Genomic DNA, 20,695 nt, shown 5'->3' with positions numbered 1-20,695 from the left:
GAGTCTGAGTCAAATATCTAAATGCAATGTGGAACAGATTTTTTTGTGGCTGCACAATTTCATCATATTAAAATAATAATCCTGTCATAAGTATTCATGTGAAATGAGTAAAATCAAATCTATTATTCTCTGGTTTTGATGAACCAGCTGGTAAATCTGGTGCCACATTACAAAAACAGCTGAATTAATAGACAGGAAAGACACATCAACAGTTTCAAGCTCTGTTTATTCTTTATAAAACAGCATTTCTCAAGTCAAGTCTACCATTCCCCTGCAATAGACAATTACATTAGCCGTTACTACAATATTGCATGCATTTATTCTTTTTTTTGGAATAAGCTGTGTGCCAAAAGCACCAAAGAGGAGGGGAAGTGCATCCGCTTAGCAACCGCTTGTAAAACATTGTGAAGTTTCCTCCTCTAGTGGAGAGGGATAGACACGGAAAGTGCAAACTGATCATAGATCTCCTACATTTCTATGGTCACATTTGGCCCGGTATTCTTAGGACTTGTAGTATCATGCAATCACTGAAACTAAACCATCATTACTCAGCTTTCAGTGTCTCCACCCTGTGTCTGAGTGCGGAAACTAAATGATTAGTTTTTAAAGTGCACAATGCTGCGTCATTCTAGACTTCAGGATTCTATTTCTGCTCTTACATCATTCAATTTTGTGGCTATTTTCAAGTATTAAATGCTCGCTATTCCACTTCCTCAATCAAATGTTACTGCAAAACGCTGCCTGCCATCATATTCAGAGATGTAGGGCATAGTTGAAAATAATCGTAGTCCTTTAATCCACTACCTGACCGATTTGGAGTTGGCCTGAGAACCCTTGCTCGGCCTCACAAAGACGAACTAAAACCCTAATAAATCCACCGTTGGGTGAAGCTTTTTAATTCTCAACACGACTGAAAAAAATATGGCTGATTGGTTAAATGGCTGCACGTAAACAAGGACATAAGAATCAAGTCGACCCAAATGCATTACTTTCCCTTGACTGTAATATGGTTTCATTGTGTGTTATACAACCATTACGAGTCATTTGAAGCAAAGCTCTGACCCGAGCACGCAACAGTTTCAAACTGGATTAGTAGCCATATATGGGGATTCTTTCATCAAAAAGAGACAGTTTGCCATGTTCAGATATAAGTTTTCCTCATACAGTTTACTTAAGATCACACTAAAACTTTCATGAAGAGTGAGATGCTATCAAATAACCTCTTTACTTGCAGCCAGATCACCTGTGTGAAACCTATATACTTCACCACAGTATTAGAACAGAGTGTTATCTCTGTGCGGGTTGCTGAAAGCATCACGGCACAATTTTAAATATCTGAATTTATGCACGTCAAGGATTTTTGTCAAGTACTAAATTTGATCATAAGTGTTGTCATCTTCTGAAAAATGAAAGGCATGTACAAAAAAAGCACAGGATGACAGCCACAGTCCCATCCACTGCAGGTTTCTACTTCTTAATTCTTCTGTATTTTGGTCTCTATGCACATCTTGCTTGTTATTTGTTCCATGCATGTGCATAATGTTTTATCCCTGTGTTAATTTACATGAATGCAATTTTTACATTGTTTTAAGGAAGTCTGCTGCTTTCACTCTGGACTGTATATTTACCGCTATTAAAAGTGATGAGCGATTGCAAACATGTTATATTTACATATTTAAAGCTAACTCTTTGGCTGACTGGTCACTAGCTTTATCATGTAGGGCATGCAACACCTTTCAGTGTTCCAATAATCTTTCCTTTGGAGTTCGAAGCTCTCGAAATACACGTTTCTGCATTACAATTATTCTAGCATCTTGTCTATTATCAGCATTAAAGTTTACAAGTGTAATAGACTCCCATCAAGGAATGAACGGAAAAAGCAGTTGAAACTAATGATTTCAACCAAACTCCAGAATCTGCTCTGCTGTGTAAAAGGTACGTTCACCCTCCCGGAAATGCTAGTTTATATCAAATATAAAGTAAAATCTACCGACAGAATGGAATGTTTTAAGGCCGATAAGTAAAAAAATATAGCCACACAGAAGTATGTATAAATGTATAAGCTTTAAAGCCAGCATTTTAAAGGTATTTCTTTAAAGATATAATGCAGAAGCTTTGTTTGAAAAGCACCCTGACTACCCCTGCCTCATCAATATGCAGCCAAGTAAGATGCATTCAGCTGAAATAGTAAATAAACTTTTTTTTTTACATTTTTTTTTTTTGTTTAAAGGTAAACACTAACTCGTCTATTAAGACCAATTGTAAACTTGTAAAATGATGGCAGTATCAATTTAAGACATGGAGTATCAATAAGAGGGACTGGGGTGGTTTAAGTCCCCATCTCAGAGAATCCGGTCACCTTTATTTAAGCCTGGACTTTAATCATAAGCCTGACAGAGATGCTGGTGAATTGGCATCATGTTGTGACCCTGTGCCAATCTGGTTGAGTTCTGGTTCCAATGGGAGGCAATGGTAAGGCTTTAGTGCTGAATGTGTGCTTGTGTTGTGTGCAATTTGCATTCCATCGAGATCATGACGGTTCGGAGCTCATCTAACGGGACTTCTTATGGTCCACGATGCTCTTCCCTCTCGACTTGTTCAACACCACAGTGGCCTGAAAACAGAGAGGACAGTTAATCTTAGTACATGCTGGGTGAAGTGCTGCTTCCAACATGTGCTGACTTCAGTTTTTTTTTTTATGTTGTAGTTAATTCACCAAAATGTCTCACCCATCATGTTTGTTTCAACTCTGCCAGCATGAATGCGGTTGATAAATGTGAACCACCTCTGCTTTCGCGTAAGTAAGAAAAGTGACATTGACAGTGAGTGCTTAAAAAGCCTCCGGAGGCCATGAGCGCAGCTTTTAGTCTCTCGTCGTTAGTTTAATTTTCTGTTTGTGCTCTGTTCATTTTGAATCCAGCTCATATATTTTGCATTTAGTCTTTTTTTCTTCTTTTTTTTTTTTTACAAATTACCATACATTGTGGTTGATTCTATAAATCATTAAAGGGGTTTTTCCCTTTATGTATTCCATTGTGTTGTGTATACACAACACAAGTAGGCAGCTTTTGTTCCTCAAACCAGACTATTTTTTTTTATCCTATTTGGTGGGTGCCATTTTTCACGAGCTTTTCAACATCAATTGCTCCCTCTAGTGGCATTTACAGGTGCATTACATTGAAACAATTGGTAATACTCCGTACTGTGACACCCATTCTGACAGACATGAGCCACCACAAACTGACCCCCACCCCCTTCATGCTCACCTGCTCCAGGACGACGCCTGCAGCCTGGTCGATGGCTCCTCCCACAGTCGTGTAACGGCCAGAGTAGCGGATGAAGGCCCACGTCAGCATGGACATCATGACCACGCCCAGAGTGCAGTCACACACCAAGGCGAAGGTGGCTAGGCCGACAAAGAGCAGCACGCCTGACAGCACGTAGAGGAAGCACACCAGGACGAACAGCACAGCGGGAGTCCGGAAGGCGCTGAAGAGGTTTTTTGACTGAAGAGAAAACAGGTGATCAGAAACTATTTTGAAACCAGATCCTTATTTCCTCCCTTCAGGACCTCGGTGTCTCAGGCTCTGCTCTCTCCCTGTTCTCATCCTACCTCAATGACCGCACTTACAGGGTAACTTGGAGAGGCTCTGTGTCTGAACCTTGTCCTCTCACTACTGGAGTCCCTCAAGGCTCCGTCCTGGGTCCCCTCCTCTTCTCTCTGTACACCAACTCTCTCGGCTCTGTCATTCACTCGCGTGGCTTTTCCTAACACAGCTATGCTGATGACATCCAACTGATCCTCTCTTTTCCCTGATCTGAAACCACAGGTAGCCGCACGAATCTCTGCCTGTCTGACTGACATCTCTCAGTGGATGTCCTCACACCACCTGAAAATTAACCCTGACAAGACTGAACTGCTCTTCCTTCCAGGGAAAGACTCTCCCACCCTCGACCTGACTATTACCTTCGACAACTCTGTGTTAGCCCCGACCCTGACTGCTAGGAACCTCGGCATGACACTCGACAGTCAACTCTCCCTTACTGCCAACATCACTGCAACAACACGTTCCTGTAGATACATGCTGCACAACATCAGGAGAATACATCCTCTTCTCACTCAGAAGGCGGCGCAGGTTCTGGTCCAGGTTCTGGTCTGGGTTCTGGTTCAGGTTCTGGTCCAGGCTCTGGTCATCTCACGCCCAGACTGCTGTAACTCCCTCCTGGCAGGTCTACCTGTTAGTGCCATCCGACCTCTGCAGCTCATCCAGAACGCCGCAGCTCAACTGGTCTTTAACCTCCTAAAGTCATTCCCATTACTCCGCTCCTCTTCCGCTCCCTTCACTGGTTACCAGTAGCCGCCCGCATCCGTTTCAAAACATTGGTACTTGCATACCATGCTGCGAACAGATCGGGTCCAGTCTACATCCAGGACATGGTCCAACCTTACATCCCAGCCCGTTCACTCAGCTCTGCATCTACCAATTGGCTTGTTGCTCCCTCACTGCGAGCTGAACACTCTACAAAATCACAGCTGTTTGCTGTCCTGGCTCCTAAATGGTGGAATGAGCTCCCCAACGACATCAGGACAGCAGAAAGTCTGTACATCTTCCGCCGCAAACTAAAAACACACCTCTTCAGACTTTACCTTGAATAGTAGAACTTAAAATGTCACTTACTGATAGCACTTTGAAGTTTGGCTATCTTGAAGAAAATTGTACTTTCTTGATTGTTGTTGTTCTGAATTTGTACCCTCATGGTTGAAATGTACTTATTGTAAGTCGCTTCGGATAAAAGCGTCAGCTAAATGAAATGTAATGTAAAAATCATATCAACATTTTTTAAATGGTGAGATCCACCGTTTTACGGTCTAACCTCAGGACCCACAATTTTCATTGGTCATAAAGTCACGAGCCACATTTTTGAGCCACTCAATTGTACATCACAGAAAAATACTGCAGTAATTCACAAAGCCTTCTCAATGCACTCTTAAAAACACGAAATAAAAAAATGTGCAACAAAAGTGCAAATAGGGCTTAAGACCTAATAAAATAAAAAGTAGCTATATCTTGAATTATAGGCATACAGACTGTTTACAAGCACTTGAATGAAAGCGAAGTGCTAAATGACATTACTTGTAGTCATTTCATCATCATCATTTCCTACCTCATTGTGTTTGATGAAAGACTGCCACAATTCCTCCATCTCCTTTTCCAGTTGATTTTGGTAACGGTCACAAAACTCTTGTCCGCCCATCTTCTTGGTGGACGAAAAGGTGTGAAGAGCCTCCCGGGAAAAGAAGTGATGTTTGTCCTCCAGAGAGTCGGGAGCCACGTAGGGCAGGTCTCCCCCGCACATCTTAGAAAAAGGACAGAAAGAGGTAGAGAAGACAAGAGGGAAGGTTTCCCATGAACATTACTCATGTCAAGCTGACATTTGAATTAAACCATCTATCTTCACTCTGTAAATTAATAAAATGACAAACACTTTAGTGTAAGAACTAATAGAAACACATTCAGTCTTTAAATGTTACTATTTACCACCAGGAATCCCCAAACAGTGTAAAGAAATGTGGTTAATGTAGTCTTTCTTTCATATGACCTCACCTTCTCCATGTTCTTGTAATACTGATCTTTGGCTGTTGCCACGGCAGCCAGGTTGTTGGCCTCTGCTGTAGCCTGATGAGACAAATACAAATGAGTGGAAAAACAAAACAAAACAAAAAGAGTCAAAATCGACCCCACTTCAGAAAAAAAAACTTGAATTATTCTGGCCGTACCATGAGCATCGTCTTTGGCTGCGGCAGATCTTCTCCCTGATAAATCTTGATGTAAGCCTGGTGACACAAAATTCACAGTATCAGGTCTGACTCGGGTTCAGTGGAGGTGCTCAGATGAACGTGAAGTTACCTTGAAGAACTCGAGCAGGCCCCTGCACGTGACTTTATTTCCATTTATTTCTTTCTCAGCCAGCCGGTCCGGATGCAGCAGTTTGGGAATCAGACTCTGCATCTGCTCTTTGAACTCCGGCCCCACATCTGACAACATAAACATGTCAGAGCTCAGGAGCGCACTCAGTGCATTGAGCCTTCTGCTGAACACCGTCTTTAAACAAATATTATACAAATCTGGGAATCTTACCCTGAAGTTGTCCCTGAAAAGAAGGGCTGGTTGCGACCTTCAACCCAGGGTGGGGTAACAAGAAGCAGGAGATGTTGGTGAAGCATGAATGGATGTGCTCCCTCACCGTTTGCAGCTCTTCATGTTGGGCCTCTTTCACCTTTAAAAAAACAACAACAACCAGGTGGTGACGTACATTCACAGCATCTGTATTTAAGATGAGATGTGCATGTATTTTGTCCTTCACATTTGGAATTAACAAAATATTAGGTATACCTGTCACTATAAACCAGTGCAGTTCAACGGCACCACAAATGAAAATAAATCAACACCTCTCAATCAGCCGGAATCGAACATTATAATCCTTATGAGGGCGGGTGGGCTCTGGTGACCTTTGCTGTGTTACATACGACATACTTTCCACTAACAAATAGTGCTCTTCCATGTTAGGTGTCTTACTTATATAGTGCAGGAATTTTGACAGAGTAGCGTTGTTTCACTGACCAGAAATTATATCAGCATGTGAATATATCACCGTCCAAAATATCTGCAGCTTTAATTATTTTACTCAGAAATCAACCTGTTGGTGATGGCAACCGTTTTGAGCGTTTCACACTTCTTTTTTGGGGCATTTTGAGTGCATCATGCTAGTACTTGTCGTGCGCTGCATGTCTCTGTACTTGACAGTGTGACGGCACTTATGCACTCAAAATAGTGAGTACACAAGTACACCGTTTGGAACACAGCACTCCGAGTCATCCTTTAGTTATGCTGTTATAGGCCGAGGCTGCTATGGGGACCGCCCATGATGCATTGAGCTCCCCTCTTCTCTCTCTTTCACTCTCTATACATTTATATGACTCATCGACTTCATGGATTCTCTCTCCCATAGTTTTGTTTATTGGATTTTATCGCTGTATTAAGTCCTCTCGCTCGCATAGTTTTGTGCCGTTGTTCACAGGAATCTCTGCCGGGCTGTTGCATGATACTTTGTGCTTCATCTCTCAGAGGTTTTAATGTTGTGGCTGATAGGTACATAACTAAGGTGTAATAATACTCTGCCAAATCAACAAGACAATAACTGGTACCTGTAAACGTTTATCCAGGAATTCTTTGCCGCCATTAAACCCGTAGGTGTATTCGTAAGGAAAGCTCCAGTCCCTTATCAGAAACATCAAAGACTGCAGGAGGAGAAGAAACACATTAGAGAATCAACTTTTTGTTTTTTTGTTTTAGGACAAATGGAAATTCAAAATAAATCTTTTTAGAGAAATGCCCGACATCATCCACAATGTCTGTAATCATGTGGTTACTCGTACCTGAAAGGGCTTCAGGAAGATTTCGTCCATGGCGAGACGACCGTACTCCGTGAACAGCTGGAAGGAGGAGGCAGACATTACACAAAATTAACATGAGATGCAAAAATCTGGAAGGCACAACTGATGTTATGCAGTGAAGTGAAGTGCATTCTGGGACTTTTGGATCTCATATCCTTAGAGTACCAATTAAAAGTCTGGACACACTTATTCAAATTATTATTTATATAATATTGTCTACAGTGTAGAAAATAGAAAAAAAAAACCACTAGCAAAGACAACAAAACTGAAATAATAAAAAGGAATTTATGTAGTGAACAAAAACGTGTAAACAAAGACAAGTATATCCCAAGTTTTGTAGCAACTTTGCACTGTTGGTGATATTGGACTCAAAAGGTTTTTTTAAGTCTTGTTACTGTACGAGATACAAATTTCATAAACATCATCTAAACTAGATCACGTGAGGCTGAAAATCAACGTTCTCTAAGGTTGAATTTCTCAAACATGCTTTTTAGGTTGCCATGGTAACGTAAAACCGACCTGTAGCTGCTGCAAATCGTCCTCCTGAATGTTCTGTGACAGGTTGTAGATCTACAAAAGAGACGCACCATGTCAGCACATGTGACGATTACATTCGAGAAACTATCCAATCAAGAGGTCATCAGAGGGGATCGGTCACCTGCACCGAGCTGGTCATGGTGCTGAGGGCGAAGATGGTGGCGCAGTCCTTCACCGTGGACTGGTCATCGAACGCTCCCTGAGTGTCCATCAACACCACGGCAACCTGCAGCGGCAGCACAGAGACAAGACACCGGGCATGACGGCTTCGTGTGTGTGTGTGATTGCTGTCACGTGTGGCTGGAAGGTCGACTTGTCGGGCTGCTTTTCTTATATTTTGGACTGATTGTCATTTGAATTAGAAAAAAAACTACAAAGCTGAGATGCACCAATGAGACTTTTTTTCGCTGGTGATACCGACCCGCACATTCTGACAAAACCTTTCTGACTTTCTGTTCCCCATACTTCAAATATGTTAACCTCCATGGTTGCAACTTAATTGGATTATTTTGATGTGAGGTCAGAGATTTTTGTGGCACTAAAAACCGAGTCGGAGGACACTCCGAGTTTCTGATTGAAAAGTAAACTGTATTTCTGGACTATCCATAGAATTGGATCCGTGTTTCAATGCTGAAAAAGTCAGTAAAAGGCGAACAGATGAACTTTTGGATAAATAAGGAACTCTTACAGAAATGTATTAATATAAACGTTAATTAGTAAACTTTCTTAAATGAACAGTGCAATCATTGTTTTCTTTCTTCTGTAACTTTCTGCTGTAGGTTTTAGTTAAATGTGAACTGTGATTAAAATAAATAAAATAGAGGGGCACTCTGAGAGCGCAGACCAAACAGTTTCAACCTCTGGTTCTCCTTTATAAAATGTCCCCAAGTGATCCATAACGACTGATTGCTATATTAAGTTTAAATAAGTAGACGTGTATCTCAGAGGATTACTTGTACTAGTCAATGTGAATTGCGCTATGGAGTCATTGTATTTCTAGAATGGCCTATGTTTTCTCACTATTGAACTTTACTGCCATCAATTGAACTTTAAGATGTACAGTATGACATCTACTTGGCCAAATGCCCCTAATTTGCAACTTTAATAAAAGTAAAAAATAATTCGTAAATGCGCCCCGTGATTCTCATATGCTCCAAAATTTAAAGTGTTATTTTTTTGCCCGTGCTACACACTCCAACCAAGTTTTATGAAAATGGTGTTGGTGGTTTTCCGTAATCCTGATGACAAACAGACAAGCAAAACGACACTTAAACAGAACCTCCTTGGCGGAGGTAATGATTAGAAATGTTTGAGCACCTCTGTTCCGTCGCTCTTTTGGACAAGGAAAACTTCACTCCACAGCTGGATGCCCGTTGTCTCAGGTTCTGAACCCCCTCTCCAAGAAAATCCCGTCAGGGGCTCATCATCCTTACCCAGCCAGCTCTCTTCGCCCTGCAGACATAAATGACACTTTCAGCACCAGTCAGGAGACGGCTGAGGCTTTTAGGTAAAACTTCAAGCTCATTCAAGATCTGAAAGATGCCTTTTCATCTACTCTCCATGCTATATCAGAAATGGAAATCCCCACTGCTGTGCATAATTGAAAACATAGAAGCTTTCAGACCATAATTATCTCCCCAGTTAGTTGTTCGTTCCGCTGCACTGACAGAAGGATTTAAAAGCAGCCATAGTTTAGGGCCTGATGGTGGCACTACAGGAAAGGTAACAGTCACCAAAAGTCAGGAAGATTTATCAATGATCACAGCACATGTAACTTCAGGAATGAAGTTGGTTTACAAATTATGTAGCAAAAAAAAAACAATGAGAGGGCATTACACAGCAACCACTCCTTAATAGAGGCAATGACGAAATTCGCAATTATTTCTTTTCAGTGAACTCGTTAGTTCACATGTTAGAACAGGGAGAGGCATTAATGTGGTTACCAGGTTTTCACATCTTAAACACAAGAAGAGGAACAAGTGACTGTCTTAACTCTCTGTCCTGAAGCACTCATTATTTAACTTGACAATATAAGAGCAAGATATGATGAATCTCACCTTTCTGTACATGTAACGGATCATGAAATCAAGCAGGAAGCTCTTCCCCTTTCTGAACGCTCCGGCCACCGACAGCACCACCACATGTTTGTCTTGGACGTTTGGGGCCAACAGAATCTGAGCCAAAGCTTCTGTATCCAACCCAAAGGAGTGATCCTCCTTCGACACTGTGACGATCTGAACTGGGCCTGGTTCACTCCCCATCCTGCAGCAGTACTGGTCCCTGTAGATGCCACAGACAGAAACATGTCAATATTCATACTGGAAAAAATGTTAAAGCTGCTAAGAACCGATTGTATTATCGATTCATCTGTCTATGTTTTGATGAATTTTATAGTTTGTAGACAGCACAGAACCTGTCAACACAAAGTTTTTTTTTTTTTTTTTAAACTAAATGACCAAAAAAATCACACAAAAAAATGTAAAAAAATTGTTGACTTTCATTTTCTCATTCTTCAATTAAATGTTCTGCACTTGTTATGTGCCTTTTTACCTTAGCGGTCTACAAAGCGCTTTAAAATGTTTCCCACTCACACACACATGACGACAGACCTGCCACGATAGATGCTCGCCTGCCATCAGGCGTCCAGTGTCTTGCTCAAGGACACTGGCCAACAGGAGGAAACAGGGATTGAGCCATCGACCTTATGATTGGCAGGCAACCCGCTATACCTTCTGAGCCGCAGCCGCCCACATTTACCAATTATTTGAAAGTCTTTCACGAAATCTAAACAACCTCTCTAAATTTAATTATTCAATTCAAATAAGTTATTCATATTCACTAAACACAATCAACAGAATCTTTTGTGTGTGGACGAATGGAAAAATATGAATCTGATCCACTGAGGCACATGAAATGTTCTCATGTCTGCCTGCCACCAGAGGAGAAATCCTTCAGTAAAAACTAAGAGCAATCATAGAAAAACTACTCATTGGTTGGTTAATCAATGATGGCAACAGTGATTAGTTATGCATATCCATTGTTATGCAGATGACACGCAGCTATATCTTTCTATAAAACCAGATGAAACAAATCAGTTAGTAAAACTTGAATGTCTGAAAGACATAAAGGCCTGGATGACCAACAATTTCCAGCTTCTAAATTCAGACAAAACGGAAGTTATTGTACTTGGTCCTAAACACCTCAGAAACTCTTTCTCCAATCACTTAGTTACTCTGGATGACATCATTTTGGCCTTCAGCAGCAGATGAAGATTTGTCCTTTAGCCACCATTTAAAGCAAGTCTCCACGACTGCCTTCTTTCATCTACGTAATTGTGGTGGCGGGGTGTGGTTAGCTCAGCTGCAGGGGATAGAGAGTGGGAGGAGTGGCTCAGGGAACAGTGCCGGGAAGGTGTGATGAGCGCAACTGAGCCGAATACGAACTGATGAGCACAGCTGAGCTGGATGTGGACTGATGAGCTCTCCCCTGATAAAGGGGAGCAGGGAGAAGGAGGAAGAGAGAAGCGGTTGCACGTAGACATCGGTGTATGGGCCGGGCAAATAAAGGCATTTTACACCCGAACGTACGACTGAGCGGGTCACCTGTGTCCAGGAGAGACCCCGGTAGCACCAACCTTGCTACAGTAATATTAATAAAATCATGAAAATCCTTCCTCAGCGTGACGCAGAAAACCTAATTCATGCGTTTGTTGCTTCCAGGCTGGATTATTGCAATGCTTTGTTGTTAGGATGTCCAAAGTACTCATTAAAAACCCTGCAGTTGATCCAAAATGCTGCCGCAAGAGTACTGACTGGGATCTAGCGAGAGAGATCATGTTTCTCCTGTTTTAGCTTCTTTTCATTGGCTTCCTGTTGAATCAAGAACAGAATTACAAATTCTCTTACTGACTTACAGAGCTCTTCATGACCAGGCTCCATCGTATCTCGGAGATCTTATATCATCAAGCTGACCTGCTTGTGAGCTTGTGGTTCCAAGAGTTTCCAAAAGTGGAATGGGAGGCGGAGCTTCAGTTTTCAGACTCCTCTCCTGTGGAACCAGCTCCCAGTTTGTATTTGAGGGGCAGAAACCCTCTCTAGCTTTAAGGTTAGACTCAAAACTTTCCTTTTTGATAAAGCATATACTTGGAGCTGTTCAGGTGGCCACGAACCATCCTGCAGTTGTGCTGTTAAAGGCCGAGGGTGCTGGGGGAACTCGGAGGGGGACCTAAGCTTCTTCCCTCTCTCGCTCTTTCACTCTCTATACACTCAAATCTCTCCATTACATCTCATTAGGGGCGGCACGGTGGTGCAGTGGTTAGCACTGTCACCTCACAGCAAAAAAAGGTTCCGGGTTCGAATCCGGTCCTGGGCCTTTCTGTGTGGAGTTTGCATGTTCTCCCTGTGCTTGCGTGGGTTCTCTCCGGGTTCTCCGGCTTCCTTCCATCATCCAAAAACATGCACCTCAGGTCAGGTTACCTGGCGCCGCGCTAGTGGCAGCCTGCTGCAGCATCTCCCCCCTGAGAGCCCCCCTGCTGTAGTGAAGAAATTTCCCCTCGGGGATTAATAAAGTGTATAAAATAAATAATGCTTTTTCTCTCCCATAGTTTTTGCATTTGTCTCTCTATTCAGTTCCCTCGCTTGTGTAGTTTCTGTTCTTTCTTTTGCAGATGTCTCCGGCCATGGAGCTGCGTGTCTCTGCTCTGTGATTGTCGTCTCCACCAACAGTTCATGTTTTGGATCTCTATGCTGTCCTTTTCTGTCTCTGCTCTCCTCTCACCCCAACCGGTCGAGGCACATGGCCGCCCACCTCCGAGCCTGGTTCCGTCTGAGGTTTCTTCCCGAAGAGAGTTTCTCCTTCCCTCTGTTGGGCGTTTTCCCCCTCCCAGCTTATGTGGGAATTGTTGGGTTTCTCTGTATAAATGCTGTTCTAAAGTAATAATTTCTGCTGTAAGGTCTTTAACGTGTTAAGTGTCATGAAACACCCCGTGTTGTGATTTGGCGCCATATAAATAAAATTGAATTGTAAATGTAAAGGATGTAAATATCACCCTTCTCTCCCCAGCTTCACAAATATATACGAGATTCGGGTTGATAGTCACACACGAAGCCGTTACAGCATTTTCTTTTTTTTTTTGCCATTAGAGACACTATTTATCTGTGTGAGAGGCTGACTGTGGGCTGCTCTTATGGGTGTCATGCTGCTTTTGCCTGCAGCTTGAGGCTTCAGTTTGCTCTCCGTTCATCTTGGCCGCATCAATGGACCTCGTTGTTGAACCATCTCTGCCGGGGAAGACGTCTTTTCCCATGATGAGTAAGACAGAGGGGTGCTTTTATAAGTTTATCCGTTTGTAAAATAGCCAAAAAGCCCTTTCGTTTTTTTTTGTCCCCCCCACACCAACACCTTAAAGGTGTGGCGTTCAGTAGCAGCATGCCAGCAATTGTTCCGCGGGCAATGTGTTCAAACGACTTGATGCAAAGAAGCAATAATTCAGCTTTTTTAAAAAAAATAAAAAATGTTATAGTCTCCCTATAAGCACTGCATGGGATAACAACACGCTCTCTATAATTTAAACTGCTCGATCGTAGCATCTGCTACTTAAAGTCTTAGACCAGCCGAGATAAACGGATGACGAACACTAGCATGGATATCTTCCGAGGCTAAACAGACAACTACAGCCCAACTTCCGAGTTACAGCTAACAGCCTGTGTGACAGCATGTTTTCAAATAACAACAACAACAACAACAAACAAACAAAAAAAGCTAACATGTATCCGTATTAGCTGTGAAAGAAATCCGATGTTGACAACCTTAACGGTGTAGAAATCTGAGAAGACGTCCAAGTAGCTGGTAAATAACGTATCTCTGAGCGCCAGCTCCACTTTCACAGAGTAACGTTACCTTTTGTCGTCTTCAAACGGCTTCAACACGACCTCATGAGTCGAGAAACGACTGAAATGTAACTTTTTTTTTTTTTTTTTTACGCTGATAACAAAACAACCATGAGAACTTTTTTCCAACACGAAACTCGACTCACTTCCGCCCTCTGGCGGCGCAACGTCCCATGGGAAATGTAGTTTGTTGCGCAGCTTTTATGCCGTACTTCGGTTTATCTCTGAACTACATGTCCCAATTGTGCCAATTCTGCCTCGTAGCTATGGGAAATGTGGTTTACGAATACGGAACTACCGAACAGGTAACAGAAAACTGATTTGCTTTTATACAAATCGTATTCAAAATATGTCAGCGGCTGAAACGGATGCCGTTTCTTAGCAACAGGTCCTTGTTGAAAACATAGAGTTCAAACATCTGGCTGGGTGTGACAATCCTGCAGGCTGAAGGTGAAGCGCCCTCTAATGGTGCAACTTTTCTAAACAGCAGATTCCACAGATGCTGCAAACACCCAAACTGACCCTGCAACATTTAAAAAAAAACAACAAAGAAAAAAAGCCAACACAAACAGAAAAAAAACCCGGATATACTGACAGAACATTGAAAACAGTCGGCAGCATCACTGTTTATTTGATAGCTTACAAAATCTAAAAGTTTTTGAAAATACATATAATTTATAAACAGCAATTCAATGTACCCTGAAATGTACAATGGTTTAAATGGCAGTGAGTTCATTTATTTCTAATCAAACTATTCCTGACTGAAGACAGTTTAGCTTACAAGTTCATATTCAGGGTTTCATATTCAAATAAAACCAGGACATTCGGGGATTCAAGAACTTGATATCATGTACATTAAATAAAGTCCAGCAAACATAATCTGGAGCATGACAGGTGTAAAGAAATTAATTAGAAATAAAATTGGAAGAACCTGTGTTATTGTAATTGAGTAGGGCTTTCCCATACTTTTTCAGTACAATCTACATTTGCAGCTACATTATAAATTAAATATTTTCTAATTATTTGTTATACTGATCTGTGTGTAGAAAAGGTTACAGTGACAATGTTAAACAGGAAGATATTCATATACAGTTTCTTTTGACTGTTATTCCCCTCCTAAAGTAACCTAAAACTTTCTCACGAAGAAGAGTTGGTCACTACTTTGAAGAACTGGAGATGGTCGGTTAGACGTACTTATACAAGTATTAAATGTTAACAGTATGGATGTGTGCTGGTCATTGAGCTACTTTAACAGAATGGGAATCACACTTTAACTTGCAAAACATCTTAATGAAGAAATTGTACCTCTACTTGAATTGGAAGTACTCCTTCCACCCCTGAGAATCAACTTAAACTCGTAGAGAATCTACTAAAAATAACTGTAATAATACTTTCCCCTGTTTCTTTGTCCATGTTTACTGTCAAGTCTCAGTCCAGGTTCTTATCGTATGATGTGAACTGGTGGTAAAGTCAGCTTTGCATCAAAGGCGCTGAATACATGTGAAGTAATGCGATCAATAGTTTTAAGTTAGTCCATCTACAGATCTATATTGTTATCTACCTCCAGAACAATACACAAACCGTAGGCCAGTGTCAGCATCCCAGGAACAACCAACATAAATCTTCATTCATGTTGATTAGTTGGAGTATTTATGCAGTGGATTAAACCACTGCATTCATCTGCGATTGTTAAGTAGGACATGAATTAATATCCCCCACCTGCCAGGTCCAGCAGCGACCCGGCGGCCTCCTGGGCCTCGGCATCAAGCTGAAGGATCTCCACAGTCTCCAGATCCAGCTCTGTGTCCCCCGGCAGCACCAGATACTGGTACTGCTGGGACTGGTAATAGTGTAACTCAATGTAGCCGCTGTCTGACAGAGGGTCTTTCTCCATCTCTTCGCAGACCTCCTCCTGCTGGTATTCAACCGACTCCATGGTGACAAGCTCCTCATGATCCGGGGTCAAAGGGCACGGTGGGTTTTCAGCGAAGATTGGGTTATCAGAGGTGAGGATTTGGGATGAGGACGCAGAGAGGAGCAGGGTGTGAGAAAGGGGATCTGCATGAGAGACAAAGCATTGAAGTGACATGAAGTAAGACATTAATATTACCAACTTGTTTCCATAAAAGCTGATTGAACAACCACTTGTCGGATTTTTCAGCAATCACGTGGGCCCGTATGGCGCATAGGCTCGGAAATAAAACGAGGGGACTCATAAAGGCGACTAAGCTAAGCTATTGCTGGGTTGCCAAGGTAATGGAAGGCAGTTGCCACGACAACAGCACACAAACACAGGGACAATGTTGCATGCTGAGAAAGCTGCAGAGCGGGAGAAAAGCTGCAGGTCGTAAAAGTGTCAGAAAGAGCTGATGACTGATGAAACACTGAGGACGACAAGAAATTCATACACGGTCAAATATTAGGGTTCCTGTGATAATAAAGGGACGTGAAACTAACCTGAGATTTCCATTGAATCACACACTGCAGGCACTTCATAGTCAGCTCCTTCCAACCTGCACACGACACACAACACAGAATTACATATATATAGCTTTGTTCGTTCGTTTAAAATGCATCCCAATGGGAATCATTAAAATGTTAAATTATTCACTAACACCTCACCCACTGCAAGCAAATTATATTTTAAACCAATTCAGAGCAATATACTGAACTTAACTGAATACTGAAGTCATATTTTGTAGGCCTACAACTAATAATGAATTGTCTTCCTATTTTGACAATTAATCAATAAATTCAATTTAGTTCAATCTATTTTTATGTGTAAAATCATCATGTAACATGGCCCCAGAACACTTCACAATCATAAAAAAGCACACAGTGAGGAAACAACATTAAATCATTTTTACTATAAAAAAAAAAAAAATAAAAATAAAAACCCAGAAAGTAGTGAAAACTTTTGAGTCCAAAATCCAAAAACATTCAATTAAATTGAATTAAAAAACACTTAAAGTCTCACATTTGAGAAGCTGGTGCCAATAAGTGTTTGGTCATATTCCTTTGTAACTAAAAACTGTTGTAGAACTATTTTCTGCTATGTCATTAAGTAATTGAATAATTGACTAATCATATCAACACTAATACAAATATAAGTATAAACCTTTTGTGTCTGAGAGTCAACAGAAAAGTCACATGTCACAATGCAAGCATAAAATACAGGTTTGAGAGCAAATTTCTCGCACTTGTAGTCAAAAATCAAATCTGTAGGTAAAAACATCTGAAGTGACAATAAAATGATCTGGACCGCAAACAAATGATCTCATACAGTTTTGTTGGTTTTGGTTTTGGTCACAGACTTGAGAATTTTGCTTATGAATGAAACTAACCTCTTTGCAAGTGTGAGATGTCCTCAAAACTCTTTCTTTAAAATGAACTAAAAATAACTTCATACTTTTGGTCACCGATTGTTTTAGTCATCAAAGTAAATACAGTATGACAAAACGTGTGTGGTTGCAGCTAGAAGCTTCACAGATGTCAGGAGCAGCTTGCTTTTTATTTATTTATTCCTGTATCATGTTTAATTGAACACATTAAAATTTCTGGCAGCTGCTCAGAATAAATAATCACTTTAAAACTTTGAATTCATGGAGTAAAAGATGAAGACTGAACTGATGCTTTAACCGTGGGATACTTACAGTGCAGGCTTGTCAATCAGGTTGCTGTTGGTGCTGTGATAACTGTGGGTCTTCCTCAGCACATCGAGGAGCGCCGGCCGATACTCTGGACACACACACCACAGCGACCCCTTCCCCACTGACTGCAGCGAACACACAAATCCACTTGAAACATTCAAACTGTAACAGCTGAGCCAAAGAAAGTCTCCAGCATCACGTAGTAGGCCTATAAGAGCCGTGACACATGGAGAATAGATTATAATAACTTCCCTTTAGGGAGGCCTAACTGTTTTTAATACAGAACATCTGGATTCAGCGTGTTGCTCAAAGACAGCTGTCCTTTTATTTAAGCACAATGTCTCATGTGGATACGTTGAGTCATGTACCTACCTGGCTCTTGTCCCTCTGAATACGACGGAAGCTCTTGCTCAGGGACAGGTTGTGTCTGACAGAGTTCCTCCAGCCTCCTGTGGCCGTCTTGTAGTAGGGGAAAGTGTTCACAATCCATTCATAGATGTCTTTCACTGGAAGCCTCTTGTTTGGGGAATCTTCTATCGCCATGAAAATCAGACTACTAAAGGAGTACGGCGGTTTTGACGAAGCAGGAGGAGGAGGCTGGGTATGTGTGGAGGACTCTAGCTGACGCAGTGGTGTAATTTTGGCGAGAGGCTGCAGTGGTAGCAGGTTTCCCCTCTGATGCAGCCAGCTGAGACAGGTTAGGTCATCTTGGTCAGATATGTTTTCCATGCTCAGACATTGCATGTTTTGTCCCTCGAGACAATGAGGCGCTGTGCAGTGTGAAAGAGGTGAGGAGGAGTGAACGGACTCTGTCGTTGCTGGAGAAAGTGAGGTCGGGGACGGGGGGAAGGAAATGGGCGAGAGTGGGAGGGAAACCCGGCCATTGAAGGAGGTCTGCTGGGGTGAGGAGGAGAACGGCAGGGACCCTCCAAAAGTGGCAGGACACAAGGGTGAGGGTGGCAGTGTATGAGAGCTGTTCTCCATCTCACTCTCCAGATGAAACTTCCAGGGTCATTCAGCTGCACCGCTGCAGATGACAGAAATTCAAAAAAATCAGAAGTGGAAGACATTTTTAGATCCTTTACTTAAATAAAAGTACCAACTACTCCATTACAATAAAAAGCCCCGCATTAAAAATCCTACTTAATTAAAAGCACAGAAATATAAGTAAAATATAAAGTATTAAAGTAAAAGTACTGGTTTGGTCTCTCTGACATATATGAGGAATTTATGACATCATTAGAGTATTTATACTGAAGCAGCATGTTACTGTTGTAGCTGCTGGAGGTGGAGCTGGTTTGAATATTTTATATCAGTTTTATATCCGCGGACAGTAGATAAATCTGACGGGTCGTCAGATAATAAGGGGGCAAGGAAAGAAAAAAACAATCTTGTGATATTCATATCTATCTTGAGTTTTTGGGACTTTTTCTTTCATCTTTTTGCTAAAATGTTGGATCGTTTGAACATTTGTAGAAATAAAACCATGTAAGAAATTTAGAGGCAAAAATCACTATTTGTTGGAGCTGGTAACGACTCAGACATCTGAAATGTGACTCCAACTTCACTGATTTTTGTAAGACATAAGAACAAAAAAGGGGTGGAAACCACTGGAATATTCTTTAACGATGTGTAACTATCAATTGGGTCAAATCTTCAACTGAAAAATAACTACAGCTGTCAAATACATGTAGTATAGTAGAAAGTGCAATATTTCCTTCTGAAATATAGTAGAATGGAAGTGTAATTTACATCCAATGACAATAGTCAAGTAAAGTACCTCAAAGTCATTACTTAAGTAAATGTACTTAGTTACCCTCTACTACTCTAGGAATTAATCAAATTTACTGCTGTAAGGAATGACTGAGTTTAGTCAAGAGGTCAAGTAAAAGACAGAAACGACAATAGTGGCATTACACAGCAAGTATGCCGATGTTTTTTCCCCCTTTGTTTATGAACTGATTAATAAACCAGACTTTAAAAACTACATTTCAAAACAAAACCATTATTTAAAACACAGGGTAACCACTCCTGGTTCATTTCCAAGTTTTAGAATACAAAAGTTGATAGAAAACACACAAAGTTAAAACAAACAAGCAAACAAAAACCCCACAGCTTGATTTTGTTAAACGTTTGCCTCCAGTTCCCCTCTGATGAGCATCCACTAAACGTTCAAAGTCCACTCTCCCAGTCGCATCTCTCGTTTTAATAAAGGTAAAACATGCCCAGAGAGCAGGTGATGGTCTTTCAGAAAGTCAATGCTGATCGTAGATTATAAAGAAGCTGCACTGGCGCCGATTACACTTTTCATACACTAAGGTCAACCATCGATTTATTGCATGTAAAATCATTTATTCCGCTCTGAAAGTTTCTGTGTGAAGCCACATGGCTCTACATGGCTGGCAAATGGCGGAACAATATAAAGTTTCATTTAGCTAGTCAAGAAAGCCGCCTTTCCCCCCCCCCTCACAGGTGACCCACTCGGCGCTGTTAGCTGGTCCCACAATGCCTTACATGATCTAGTTACTCACCAAATTACCAAAAATGACGACTCTGACGGGAACGGGCTTCCCTTAAACCTCCAGAACACGACTTGGAAAAGTTTAAGAGGAAATCCTGATGTTTCGAAGTGGAGTGGCGGTCGGACACCTCCACCTCCGTGCTCTGTTGCTGTCCGCGGTTTCCAAGGGAACCAAAAGGACGCTCTGCGGTGTGCGCGTGCTCAGGCGCGCTCCTTTACCAATTGTACAGTCTGACACCATCCGACATGGTAGACAGTCCCCAGATAATACAACAGGATAGTGGAGTAAAAAAGAAAAAAAAAAACAGCAGTGTAAAACACTGGCTGCAATGATTAATCGATTAACTTAGCTTTTTGATTATAACTTGTTTTGAGTTATTTTAAAAGGTTAAAAAAAAAAAAAAAACATGCAACTCCCACCCATTTAATGTAATTATCTTCTGGTTCCCTTCTTCCTCAATGATAATTAACTGAGTATCTTTTGGTTTTAGACAGCTCTACTAACACATTGTATTTTGAGCTAACTGTGGCTAGTGTCTTTATAATCAGATATAAATATGGAAAAATGATCATTCCCCACTAAAATACAATGAAGGAAACATTACCAGTGGCATACATTTGCAACCTCTGGTGCACTAGCACT

The 20,695-nt window shown here is 41.4% G+C and overlaps 2 protein-coding genes across 2 annotated transcripts; both read right to left on the bottom strand.

Moving 5' to 3' along the window:
* Positions 1-207: 207 nt before the first annotated feature.
* On the bottom strand, positions 208-14,022 carry atl3 (atlastin 3). Its single transcript, XM_069694405.1, has 14 exons — positions 13,892-14,022; positions 10,051-10,273; positions 9,311-9,445; positions 8,115-8,219; positions 7,976-8,026; positions 7,439-7,495; positions 7,208-7,300; positions 6,141-6,279; positions 5,910-6,037; positions 5,780-5,836; positions 5,607-5,678; positions 5,167-5,358; positions 3,267-3,506; positions 208-2,614 (listed from the first exon to the last, which is right to left on the bottom strand). Exons 2-14 carry the CDS (start codon positions 10,252-10,254, stop codon positions 2,552-2,554), a joined length of 1,536 nt encoding a protein of 511 aa, XP_069550506.1. The 5' UTR covers positions 10,255-10,273; positions 13,892-14,022; the 3' UTR covers positions 208-2,551.
* Positions 14,023-14,487: 465 nt separating this feature from the next.
* On the bottom strand, positions 14,488-20,333 carry LOC138618448 (forkhead box protein N2). The gene is made up of 5 exons (XM_069694164.1): positions 20,063-20,333; positions 17,904-18,558; positions 17,535-17,656; positions 16,339-16,394; positions 14,488-15,939 (listed from the first exon to the last, which is right to left on the bottom strand). The coding sequence occupies exons 2-5, from the start codon at positions 18,513-18,515 to the stop codon at positions 15,587-15,589; spliced, it is 1,143 nt and encodes a 380-aa protein (XP_069550265.1). The 5' UTR covers positions 18,516-18,558; positions 20,063-20,333; the 3' UTR covers positions 14,488-15,586.
* Positions 20,334-20,695: the final 362 nt, after the last annotated feature.

Source organism: Brachyistius frenatus, unplaced genomic scaffold (genome assembly GCF_029030835.1).
Source record: "Brachyistius frenatus isolate BFR_SWC_R1_liver_20210118 unplaced genomic scaffold, ASM2903083v1 Contig_17, whole genome shotgun sequence".
In the NCBI taxonomy this organism is placed as follows: domain Eukaryota; kingdom Metazoa; phylum Chordata; class Actinopteri; family Embiotocidae; genus Brachyistius; species Brachyistius frenatus.
Note: the sequence above shows the minus strand (reverse complement) of the source record. Positions and strands in the feature narration are given on the sequence as shown.